General features: G+C 36.9%; 1 protein-coding gene and 1 long non-coding RNA gene across 12 annotated transcripts in view; one reads left to right on the top strand and one right to left on the bottom strand.

The window, feature by feature from the left end:
- Window positions 1-478: 478 nt before the first annotated feature.
- LOC144616175 (uncharacterized) overlaps window positions 479-12,738 on the top strand; it is a 164,328-nt gene continuing 152,068 nt past the window's right edge. For 10 of the 11 annotated variants that reach the window (XR_013555259.2, XR_013555264.2, XR_013555260.2 and 7 more), the window contains exon 1: window positions 486-568. This is a non-coding gene — a long non-coding RNA (uncharacterized LOC144616175). Of the gene's footprint in view, window positions 569-12,738 lie in introns of all 11 variants that reach the window. The other variant, XR_013555261.2, reaches the window with a different exon arrangement.
- On the bottom strand, window positions 5,664-11,420 carry LOC132692462 (uncharacterized). The gene is made up of 2 exons (XM_060654927.3): window positions 11,357-11,420; window positions 5,664-6,764 (listed from the first exon to the last, which is right to left on the bottom strand). The coding sequence occupies exons 1-2, from the start codon at window positions 11,408-11,410 to the stop codon at window positions 5,766-5,768; spliced, it is 1,053 nt and encodes a 350-aa protein (XP_060510910.3). The 5' UTR covers window positions 11,411-11,420; the 3' UTR covers window positions 5,664-5,765.

Raw genomic sequence — 12,738 nt, 5'->3', positions numbered from 1 at the left:
GGCTGTGTTTAGAAGTGACACACCACTTTTTGCTCTCATTCCATTGCCTTAAGTTAAGGCACATGGCCACACCTCATTGCAAGGTAGGTTGGAAATATAGCCCATCTGTATGTCCAGAAAGAAAAGGGAAATGGATTCTCTATGACACCCTAGAGTTTCTGCTACAATCTGAATTTCCTTGACATTTAAACTCTCTGCTCACTTTAAGAGTTCTCTAAGAGATTTGACACTCCTTTAAAATGACTCTTGAATAAATATTTCCATAAAAGTCCCTTTGACCTATATTCGTGCAGGATTTTCCTGGATATCTGTGAATTTCTTAAACCCATTATTTAATGATATAGTTGGGAACATGGGAGATATTCTGGAGACCCGACCATCCTGGTGTTGCTACATCCATATTGTTTGTAATTGGCATTGCTGAATGACATCACAGTAGAACCTAACCCGTGTGGAGAGGCACCTTCAGAAGGCTGCCATTATGAAGTAAACATTACCCAGCATTACTGTCAGAAAATTAAATAAAGAGTACTTAACAGAAACCAAAGTGAGATTATTTTTCATCCTTGTGAGTAGACTTAGCAAGCTCCTGTGTACTCAAGATAAGAGGAATGGTTATATACGTGGTGTTCTTTTTATATTAATGTTTCATCTTGGCTCAAGGTTTAATTTTATTTTCATTTAAACAATTGTCGAGATTTTAATTTGCATGTTTGTAAAGATGAGTGATTTACACTTTTTCTCTTGGGCTGCTCGTAACATAGAGGAGAAAGAGTAGATAAAATTGACTTGTAGTAAATGGCAGGAATATGTAGCTTGTCCTGACAACATAGATTTGTGATCTCCCTCAGCAATGTTCATTAATCTAAGAATGGAAGCAGAGAAAGTAGACAGTGAGAGTTAGTGAAAACTAAATAAAAATGGAATGTTAGAAATTGTAAGCATTGTGTAAAGAATATGGATCTACCTGAGATGGAATCGTGACTCTGCCACTAATGAGCTGCTTGTTCTTAGCTAAGTTATTGTAACTCTCTGAGCCTCATTTCAAGAAGGAAAGCCCTAATGCATGTATTGTAGAGCAGTACACACACACACACACACACACACACACACGTACAGAGCTGATCCTTAAACAACATGGGTTTGAACTAAGATACTCTTTTACATGGATTATTTGTAGTAGAGTATTGTAAATGTATTTTCTTTATGATTTTCATAAGAATATTTTCTTTTCCCTAGCTTACTTTATTGTGATAATACAGTATATAATACATATACAAAATATGTTTTAATTATGTTGTCAGTAAGGCTTCTAGTCAACAGTAGACTATTAGTAATTAATTTTGGGGGGAGTCAAAAGTTATATGTGGATTTTAGACTGAGTGGGGATTGATGTCCAAACCACCATGTTGTTTCTGGGTCAACTGTATATATATCAAATATGTTTTTATCCATCTTTTTGTATCTATATTTTGCAGTCAGTTTCAAACATATAATGGATTTAAAATACTTGGTTGTTGGTGTTAAATGTTGTAGTCAATTTAGTAATAACTCAGAAATATTCACTGATAACAGCATAATTTTTTCACCATTAGGATCCAGGAAGAGAATGGAAATGAGTAAGTTACAAATGGTAATCATATACTGAAGAATCAGGAGGACTTAAAGAGCCTAGCGATACTGAAAAGGATATTTAATAAAGGGAGAGGAAGGAAAATTTAGAAAGAAAGAAAAATGGACCAGAGAAGAGGTTCTAGAGTCCCAGATTTGAAATGAAGGAATTTTATGGGATGTCTGTATCTGAAGGGATGGTTTTCTGGTGATTGGCTAAAGAGCTTGTATCAGCACATTCCATTATGTCAATAGAGTTTCCATAATGAGCAAGTGCCTTTCTGTCTTGGGGTTTTCCCTTGAATCATAAACTAACTAAACCTGGCTCCTTCCTCACAATAGCACACACAACATTTGCTATAAAAAATGTTCTTCATCCCACTCACTATAAGTTACATGTCTCCAGTCAATTTTGCTTGCTGCCCTCAGCCACATCCAGATCCTTTTACTACTGTCCTTATTTAGCAAGTTTTTAAACAATTCCTCCTCTTTTACCAATACAATATTAGATAGCGGTCTGCTCTCTATTGACTGTATTCCCCTATTCCTTGTTTCTTATCTTTCTTTTGTATTTATGAGCATTCTTTTCAAGCAAATAAGCCATTTTTCTTTCACATAGAAAGGGAGTCCATACAGATAACTACACTTTACAAAGCATTGTAAAGAGTGATTGAAAGAGTAGCAGTGAGGGGGCTTCCACTGTCTATTGACCTTAAGGTTATAGGGTTAGAGTTGTGATTCAGAGAGCACAAAACTGCTCCTCTGCAACTGAACTGTCTTACACCCATGAAGCAGTAGTCAGCCACCTCATATACCTCCATTCTTGTTTGCCAGTAGCCCAAGCAGCCAAAAGATGGCTTTTGTCCTACTTCTGCCTTCAAAATCTCATGTAAATGTTTTCCCACTGGATTGTATCCAATCACATTCAGAATACCAGCTCTGTCTTGGAAATATGATTCTTAATTTTTCCTTTTCTAACATATAAGAAGTTGCATATAAATTACTGGAACTGAAGACAAACAGCAATAAAACATATTAAATACACTCCTCATGTCTTTATGGCTTTTTGTTGTTGTTGTTATCTAGCTTAGATTATATAGTCCACTTCTATAATCTTTTTCTTGATGCTGTCATAGACCATGTCCATGTTCAGTGCTCAGAAACCTTGATTTGACTTGATGGCACAGTAAGAAATAAAAAATGGAAGATACGTTAAATAACTCGTTCAGCAAGTACTTTCTTAAAAGGCATTACAGTGGACATTTCAGTGGTGATGCACCTCTCCCCATGCACACCAGTTTAAAGTCAGTTATGGGTTCTGTGATTTGGTAGATATTTCAGTCTACATTGGCTGTTGAACTTCCAAAATTTGGGTATGCCTATATAAGGAAGAAGGTAAGTGCCAGGAAGCCACTTAACGCATTTTCTTGATCTCTATCTATTGTTTTTTTGCTTGTTCACATATTTGATAATACAAAGTGGAAGTATAGTTAGCCAAGTCTGAGTTGTCATTATACCCAATTTGTAAACTTACACCGGCCTTTGCAGTATAGCTTAGCTCATATATAACCTAATTCCTTGAATAGTTCCTCTTTCCCATCTTTTTTTTCTGTCATTCTTCCCTGGCAAAATTGGGATCCTAGTTAAACTCAGTCCTCCCATTTATTCTGCCCTTGCATATAACCTGTCTGCTCAGTATCTATACTTGGAAGTTGTAGGCAGATTATTAAAGGATGTGCTCCTCAAGATTTCCATCCTCTAGTTATTTAACCAAATACTAATCTAGGTACATCTGCAAAAGGACTTTTCAGGTGTTACTAAAATATATATCTTTAAACATAGAGCTTATCCTGGATCATTTTGGTAGGCTGAATATAATCATGTGAGCTCTTAGAAAGTAGAAAAAAATTGTCTGGGAGGAGTCAGAGAGATGTGGCAGGAGTTGAGACAAAAGAGATATGTAGGAGAGATGAATGAACCTTGAAACATTCTCCCCTAGAGCCTCCAAAAGGAATGCAGCTTTGCCAGTAACTTTGACTTCAGCCTTGTGAGACTCCAGGCAGAGAACCTAGTTGAGCCTTGTTATTTTGTAGACTTCTAGTCTGTAGAACAGTGTGATATTGCATTTGCATTATGCATTTTTATTGTTTTGAGATGCTGTTTGTGATAATAATGTTATTGCAGCAATAAAAAATAATACAGAAGTTGGAGATATCAAGCTTAACATATCCAGTGCCGAACCATGATATTCCAAATCTTTAAACTATGATTCCTCTCTAATCTTACCTCTCTCACTGAATGACACCATTATTCACATGCTTGCTTGGGCTCAAAATATCATAGTTATTTATAGATTATTTCTTTTCCTTTAAAACCCGGGTCCAAAAACATAAGAGACTCTTAAATATGGAGAACAAACAGAGGGTTACTGGAGGAGTTGCGGGAAGGAGGATGGGCTAAATGGGTAAGGGGCATTAAGGAATCTACTCCTGAAATCATTGTTGCACTATATGTTAACTAACTCGGATGTAAATTAAAAAAAAAATTAAAATAAAAAAGTAAAATCCAGTTCCAACACTTCATAAAATACTTTTGAATGTATATATTTTTTTAGCCGTTTCTATGTCTGACCACTTCTCCCCTTCTTCATTGATCCCGCCCTAGTCTAAGCCACCATGTTTCCCACCAGGATTCTTGAAATAGCCTCTACTATTGTTCTCCTTACAGTGTGGTACTCAGCAGACAGATAAAGTTTTGAAAATGCTTATTGGAACATGTTGTTCCTTTATGTAAAGCTCCAATGACCTCTCATACATTTAGGATAAAATTCTGATCCTAGGTCCTTTATGATGTTGTCTATCTCTGCCCTTTTGGTAGTATTTCCTTTCAACTCTCTTCCTTTCTCACTAAGTGTGAGCCACATTAGCATTCTTCTGGTTCTCTTGCATAAAAAATTCACTGTTGCTTCAGACTTTTACATGTTGGATCCCTTCTGCCTTCAGTACGATTTCTTTAGATCTTTGAATACTTAACATTCTTGGAGTCTTTGCTTAAATACTACTTTATCAGAGAGGTTCTTTCTGATTATCTCAGATAAAACGAACTATCAATACCACTTTGTATCTTTTTACCTTTCTTGTTTTTCAAAGCACTTCTCATTTCTTACATATACATGTATTTACTTTTTTTTTTTTTTTTTGGTCGTATTTGAATGGAAGCTCCAGGAAGGTAGTGACTTTGACAGCTTTCCTTATTGCTGATTACTTAACTACTGAAAGAGATTCTGTATCACAGTAGATTCTCAAGAACTACTGTGGGATTAAAGATAAAATTAAGCACATATAAACAAATTAATGCTTAAAATAACTATCTTTGAGAAATTTTGATTCATGTGATTGTTGACAATGTAAGTAGTTGTTTTTTGAAAGGAAAATGACTTTAAAAGTCAAAAATGTATGAGAGATATAGTGTTCTGAAATAGTCATAGTACTTTTGATTAAAACCTTAACTAATAGTTGGAAGCAATGGAAACTTTGGAGTCTCAGCCATCAGCCTTTCATTATTGATTTCTGAAACCATCATCTATCTGTTCCTTAACTTGGAAAATGATTTTTCATATCATATTCCAAGACTTGTGCCCCATAGTTCACTTAGGTATTTTGGTTTGCTAGAAAGGCATTTTTTACTCCGGAATTGAGCAGATAATATGAAAGCTTATTTATAATTAATGATCTTGTGGTACTCAGGAATATTTCAGGGAGAATGCTGTGGGGAGAGCTAAGATTGTTTGAATATCTACTAATATGTTATTTTGTGTTTTGTAGTTGTATGATGGGTCGTGGTACTCAAGAGAGCATCTTGTTGCCTAATCTTACAGCTCCGTCACTCTAAGTACAAGTCCAGATATCTCACTGTATCTTCCCCTAATTACCTCTTTAACTTCATGTTACAAGGCCAGGCTTCTGGCAGTACTAATCTTATTTGGGCGGAAAAGGGGGGACAGACCCAGGGTGCACATGACCACACTGGAGGTTTCATATTGTTGCTCAACTCTTTATTTTCACTTTGTTGTCATAATGTTTATGTGGGTTGTTTTATAGTTTCTTTCTGAGATTATTCCTCCCAAAGGTTAGAGCTTATGGAATATCTCATTCTCATCCAAAAATTGAAATGAGTCTATCTAAAAAGGTCTTGAGACTTGTCTTTTGGGAAGTAGAAGTGGTAGTTGTCTCTTGGGGAAGAGGAGCTGTCGTTGTCTCTTGGGGAGTAGATGTGGTTGTTGTCTCTTGGGGAGGAGAAACTGTTGTTGTCTCTTGGGGAGTAGAAGCAGTCGTTGTCTCTTGGGGAGGACAAGCTGTCGTTGTCTCTTGGGGGGTAGAAGCTATAGTAGTCTCTTGGGGGGTAGAAGCTATAGTAGTCTCTTGGGGAGTAGAAGCAGTTGTTGTCTCTTGGGGGGTAGAAACTATAGTAGTCTCTTGGGGAGTAGAAGCAGTCGTTGTCTCTTGGGGAGGAGAAGTGGTAGTTGTTTCTTGGGGAGTAGAAGCAGTTGTTGTCTCTTGGGGAGTAGAAGCAGTTGTTGTCTCTTGGGGAGTAGAAGCAATAGTAGTGTCTTGGGGAGTAGAAGTGGTTGTCTCTTGGGGAGGAGAAGTGGTAGTTGTTTCTTGGGGAGGAGAAGCTGTCATTGTCTCTTGGGGAGTAGAAGCGATAGTAGTCTCTTGGGGAGGAGAAGCTGTCATGGGAGTGGCAGAGTCCGTTTGGGAGGTAGTGGGGTCAGTTGTGGTTGCAGCGGAACCTGTTGTTGTAGTAGTTTGTATTTGGGGTGTGAGGACAAAAGGATACATTAGAGGGAATCTAGGGATGAGTGGAAATCGAATTAGATAACGTCTTTGTTGGAAAGCTGGATATGGATAACCTGGGCCATTGGGGAATAAAGGAGGAGGTGGTGGAATTCTCCCGGGGCCAAAAAACTGAGGAGGGGGTGGTGGAATTCTCCCGGGGCCAAAAAACTGAGGAGAGGGTGGTGGAATTCTCCCTGGGCCATAAGGTGGAGGAAGGCGTGGAGCAAATCCTGGACCAAAAGGAAACCGTAGAGGAGGAGGAAGCAGTGGCCTAGGTGGATATTGTCTCCTGGGACCTCTGTGACTCTCACCAGGCTGTGGGAAAACAGAAGTGAACAATTTTTAATTAGGTATTTCTAGGTTAAGCATAAGAATGTATACTCTCTGTGGCAGGCAGAATTCTAAGATGACTTCCAAGATTCCTGCCCCCTGCTGGCATATACTGGCATAACCTTATCGGGTGAGTCCTTTTAAAATGGGTTCTGCAGGTCAGACAAATTCAGATATTTGAAACTGCGGTGCTCTTCTATTGGCTTTGAAGCAAAAAAAATGTGTTGTGGAGAGGACCACATGGAAGTAGATGGTAGTAGCGGGCCCTGTGGCTCATAGCCTGCAAACAAGTAAGGACCTCAGTCCTATAAACAAGGGACTGAATTCTGCCCACAGCCACCCAAATTGGAAAAGAGGTCCCTGAGCTCCAGGAAAGAATACAGTCCTGACAATACCTTTTCAGTCCTGGGAGACCCTGAGCAGAAAATTCAACCAAGCCAAGGCCAGAGTCTGACCAAAGGAACTGTGGGATAATAAATGCATTTTTTTCCAAAGCTATTAGTTTGTGGTAATTTGTTATTTAGCAATAGAAAACTCTTACATACACATCTAACTTACACAGTCTGAAAGTTTGTCTCAGAGAAAGGGAAGAGTTCTCTTTCACCCTCTGAATGCCTAGGCTCTTAAATGAAAGCTGAGGTAGGTTTGATGGGGAAAAAGATCGTGAGTAAAATCATATCCTATGTTTTTGGTAGGGCCTGTGATTGGAATCAATTCCAAATGAGGAAAATGTCTCTTTATATCTCATTCAAGCATTTGGGATTATTTCAGTCTTCGAACACTAATAAACAGTGAAACATGTTATTGAGCACTTATTTTGTGCGGTACACTAAAGTAGGAGCTGCGGGCATGCAGACATGCCTTTTGTAAGTCTACAGACCAAGTGGTTACAGTACAAGACAGTACAAAATGGCCCAAATGGAAGCAGAATGATAGTCCGTCGAGTGTAATGCCAGGGTTTGAATTCTGCCCCTGCTACTTAGAGATTGTGTGAATGTTGGAATCCTTTTGGAGACTCTTTCCTCATCTGAAAAATGATGTTCATAATAGTACCCAACACCTACCTTTTTTTTTTTTTTAATGGTAGTCACGTTTATTTCTGAGTATTGAGATTATGGGTAGTTTTAAATTCATTTTTGTAGCTTTGTAAAGTTTAGAAACACTTTTACAATTTATGATCAGAATTTTTCCCTTTTTTAATGTGGGATGTTTCAGAAACCCCCCTCCCACGCCAAATTCAAGTTTGAGACAACTTTGAGGTTGTCTGAGATTTGAAGTGGGTGAGATGTCTCAGATTTGAGTCAGATTTGTTGTGAAATATTACCTGTAAAGTGCTTCGGGCGAAGGCTGGCCCAGATACTGTGCTCAATAAATGTTACATACTACTATTTGTTATGTTAACACTAGTACAGTGGTTGCAGTTTTTGGAAGTAAAAGTAGTTGAAAAATCGTGTGGGAAACAAATACATTAGAGATTTAGAGCGATTGGTTTAGGAAAGATTAAGGATCATTGAACCGAGAAGGCAGACTTTGAAAGGAAGTCAAAATAACAAAAAATGGGGAGAGAGCATGCCGAATGGAGTGCAAATATGCCTGTTCTGTAGTGTAAGAATGCACAAGTCCTGTTCTGCTGAGGACTTGTGTCAGACACAGGTGTCTGCATTTCCCTCGTTCTGTTCTTAGGTCCTCCATGTATTTGTTCATGTGGCATTTTGCCCTTGCAAATTCTAAACTTTACGATTATTTTGTCTTCTGACTCATCTGTCTCCCTGATTCCCAATTACAGGTTTTTGAGCAGTGGCAGCAGATGTCAGAGGTACTGAGCCATCACCCATTTATAGTGCCTTAGCACTGCCCTGTGATCTTTTCAAGCATCTCAGGTTAACTGAACCTTATTCCCCAGAGGCCTATAATTTTCTAAGTTTATGCCAATTTTATTGAAGTTCTCTACCTCTTCCTGACCCTCAGTCACCCCACCAGGATGATTTTCCTTCTACTCCAAAATAATGCAAGCGATTAGAAATGAACTTCACCAATATACTGGCCACACAACCACAAAGTTATTAAAATCTACATATTTCCTTTTCCTTTACAAGTATTTTCTCAGAGCTCTGTCAATTTTCCCCTTTCTTCCCCCTGCACTTTAATATGTGTCTTTTAACTGACTTTTCCTTAGGAAACAACTATCATTTATGTTCAATTTACCTTTTTAAAGAGTCTACTTTCAACCATGAATTCCCTTATTGCTATCACTGTCTTTTCACCTCTTTCCTTTACAACAAAGCTATGTATTTGGAGTTAATTTCTTGTATTAGTTTAAGAACAATCCAGCTAAGACATGGATACTTTGAATCTAAATTTATCTATATTTTAATGGGACTAAGAGTAGTCCCTTTGTCAGATTTGCTTTGAGGATTAAGTGGGATAATGTCTGTAAAGCATTGGGAAAATTACCTATAACAGAAGGAAGACCCAATATTACTACTTACCCTGCTATATGAAAAGGATATTCTACTCTGCGTTTCTGTATTTCGGTAATTATTAACCATGATGAATCTCATGCAATTAAGTTGGTGAAAGGCCTATTTCTATTTAAACTGCTTATGCTATGGGAGTGAGGAGAGAGACATCTTGATGACCTGTGTGGCTCTCTTTCTTCCCCCTTGTAGAAGTGGGAAAGGAGAAGGTTCAGCAGGTCTGTTAGATTAGTAAAGAACAGACTGAGACTGGTGCTGAGTGCCGAAGACGGCTCCTTCCTTTTGTAGAAGACCTCTATCTGATTAAGGAAATTTCCTTCAATCCTGTTTGCTAAGAGAGTTTTTAAAATAATGAATGAATGTTAAATTTTACTAAAGAATTTTTATACAATAAAAATAAACTACTTACGCTAAACTGCTTGTATTATTGGAACTCTCAAGTTTATTTTGCAAAAAAAAAAAAATCATTGTTACATAATCAAAGCCTAATCCTTTAAAATAACGTGTGCTTCTCTTATATTCTGAGGACATGAAAATATTGAAAGTCAGCTTTAGGATGGGGTCAGTAAGGCATAATGTAACTTTTAAATATGTCAGTATGTTTTATTGGTTTATCAAAAATTATGTCATATTTATAATGCACTTACATGGTCAAGGTCAGACTACCTGAATGACCTATTTAATTGCCTCCTTTTGTTCAAGTTTCTGAGAGTAGATGGAAGAAGCATTGTTTCAAGTTTCAGAATAAGTTTATGTTGTCTGCCTTGTAGAAGTCCTAGTTTTCTGAAAAAAAACCCAAAACTCTTTTTTTTCCATTTGATGTTAGATTTTACAGTTCTTTGGTAGAAATTACTATGGAATTAATCTCTTCCCAAACTGGAGTTAATCTATCCCTGTTTTGAAGTTATCATTTTAATATTTAAAAAGACAAAAACCTGTGGCTTTTTAAAAAAAATCTCTTGCAACTTTGAATGTTTAGTAACTTCTGTGGTGCTTAACCCAGTCCTTTATACATGGTAGGTGTTATATAAACGTCTGTAGCCCCTGAGTCCATGGCAAAATGCATATTCCCAGGTCCTACTCTCAGACACTCTTATTCTTTTGGGATAAGGCCTGGAATACTCTGTTTTTAATAAATGAGTCAAATAACTTTGATTTAGATGACACATGAACCCCATGTTGAGAAAAACTGCTCTAAGTATCTCATTTTATAGATAAAGAAATACTTCCAATAACATGTTCAAAGATATTCAAATAATGTCTTTAAGTATATAGGATCAAAAATCTGCAATAAATTTGCTTTATCTACTTGTGAAATTGCTTATATATGCAGGAACCCATATTTATACATGTCTGTATAATGCGGTCTGATATTATGGATCTAAATTATCCAACATGGTAGCCCTGAGCCATGTGTGGCTATTTAAATTAGATTAGATTTTATTGTTTTTAAAAAATGTTTACTTACTTATTTTGAAAGAGAGAGAGAGAGAGAGAGAGAGAGACATTGAGAGAGAAGAGAAAGAGCCTGAACAGGGCAGGAGCAGAGAGAGAAGGAGAGAAAGAATCTCAAGCACTGGGGCGCCTGGGTGGCTCAGTCGGTTAAGTGGCCAACTTCAGCTCAGGTCATGATCTCACGGTCCGTGAGTTCGAGCCCCGCATCGGGCTCTGTGTTGACAGCTCGGAGCCTGGAGGCTGTTTGAGATTCTGTGTTTCCCTCTCTCTGACCCTCCCCTGTTCATGCTCTGTCTCTCTCTGTCTCAAAAATAAATAAACATTAAAAAAAAAAAAAAAGAAAGAAAAGAATCCCAAGCAGATTTCACACTGTCAGAGCAGAGCCTGACGCGGGGCTCAACCTAACAAACCACAAGATCATGACCTAAGCTGAAATCAAGAGTTGGTCACTTAATTGACTGAACCATCCAGATTCCCTAAATTAAATTAGATTTTAAATTTAAATTTAAATTAAAGCCTTAGAACAGTGTTTCATCAATCATTGATAGCTACTAACATATAAGGAAGGGTAACATTATTAATGTGAAAAGAAATCCGAAGTGATAATTGTGAGAGAAATATGAAGATGTGATTAAGGAGACTTACCAAGAAACATGCTGCAAGAGCCAGAAGGCCTGTGATCAGGCACAGTGGTTTCATCTTTATGATTACCTCTGAAAGTAAGCACAATGAATGGCTGATCAGCATTGCTGTAAAAAAGTACTCTTTGGAATGTATTCCAACTCTTTGTTTATGATGTAGTACAGGATAGTATGGTAGTATTTTAAGAAATTTGCCTAAATGTTATTTTGGAGCAATATTGGTAGGTTTTATAACATTGAATTATAAAACGGTGGAATTAGTTTTTGCTTTTGACTTGTAAATGGACACTGGAGGTAATGGCAAAGAGTTATTCTTAAAAGTGTTTTACTTATTGGAAGCCTTTATGACATAAGGTTTTTGCTTTCAGAAATAACTACTTTGAAATGGTACTTATTTGGATTTGAACATCTTGGTATTATTAAATAATGGTTACATTACTTTATAGATTTCTGCAGACTTGTATTTGAGCTATTGATGTTTTCTCTAGATCATGTTTTAAATTAAATTTCTTGGAACACCTAGAAAATAAGGAAAGGAAAAAAATCACCCGGGTAGACATAGTTTAAAGAAAAATTGTCACATAATATTTTTAACAATATTCTACTAAGTTATTTTGCCCTATCATGAGCAATCTCTAACTAATTCCAAAAATTCATATACAAAGACCAGGGTAGAAAAAAGAGAGGTGTCCAGGTATTTTACTGTCAATAGGTTCTAAATTTAGAATATATTGCAAGGACATGATAGCCTGAGTTCTGGGAAAGTAACTTTATGCACCCTTGTGCAGACTGGTTTTTCTGACAGTCAATTCTGACCATCAATTAAATGTGTTAGCTGAACAGTCTTAGTCTTATAAAAGAATCCTAGGGACAAAATTTCAGTGAATATTTAATTACAGGTACATATGGTTATTTCTTTAAGCATCCTTTTTTCTATGACACATTTTAATAAAAAGTTTAAAAAAAGCAAAGGCAAAACCAATAATAAAAATATACTGTAGAACAGTTCTCTCAGAGTTATATCTGATAGTATTCTGGTCATTATGAAGCACAAAAGTGTTAAGGTACATTATGGGAAAAAGTTGATTGATTGTGTAAATGGATGGACTTGTCCCACGTGCCTAGCATGAATGCTTGATTGTGACATACAGAATTTCTCAAAATTCAATGCATTTTATGGCTTATCAGATTTCATATAAGTATATATTATTCCTTTGGTGAAAATCAATGTTCTATAAGAATCCCATCAAAATGATACCTTTGAAAGTCTGAGAAAAATTTGGTATTCAAAGTAAGAGTTCAATTCATATTTCCACGTACCTACCGTTGTATGAGGATCCTTCTTAGTAGGGCTGATTAATCTGCTGGTCAAAATTATTCCTGCCA

The sequence above is a fragment of the Panthera onca genome, chromosome B1, assembly GCF_046562875.1.
Source record: "Panthera onca isolate mPanOnc1 chromosome B1, mPanOnc1 haplotype 2, whole genome shotgun sequence".
Classification (NCBI taxonomy): domain Eukaryota; kingdom Metazoa; phylum Chordata; class Mammalia; order Carnivora; family Felidae; genus Panthera; species Panthera onca.
Note: the sequence above shows the minus strand (reverse complement) of the source record. Positions and strands in the feature narration are given on the sequence as shown.

Excerpts from the sequence above, each read along its gene's own strand:
- LOC132692462 (XM_060654927.3), bottom strand. The coding sequence starts at position 11,410 with ATGAAACCACTGTGCCTGATCACAGGCCTTCTGGCTCTTGCAGCATGT. Across the intron at positions 6,765-11,356 it reads CTCTTGCAGCATGTTTCTTG|CCTGGTGAGAGTCACAGAGG; the intron begins GTAAGTCTCCTT and ends GTTTTCCCACAG.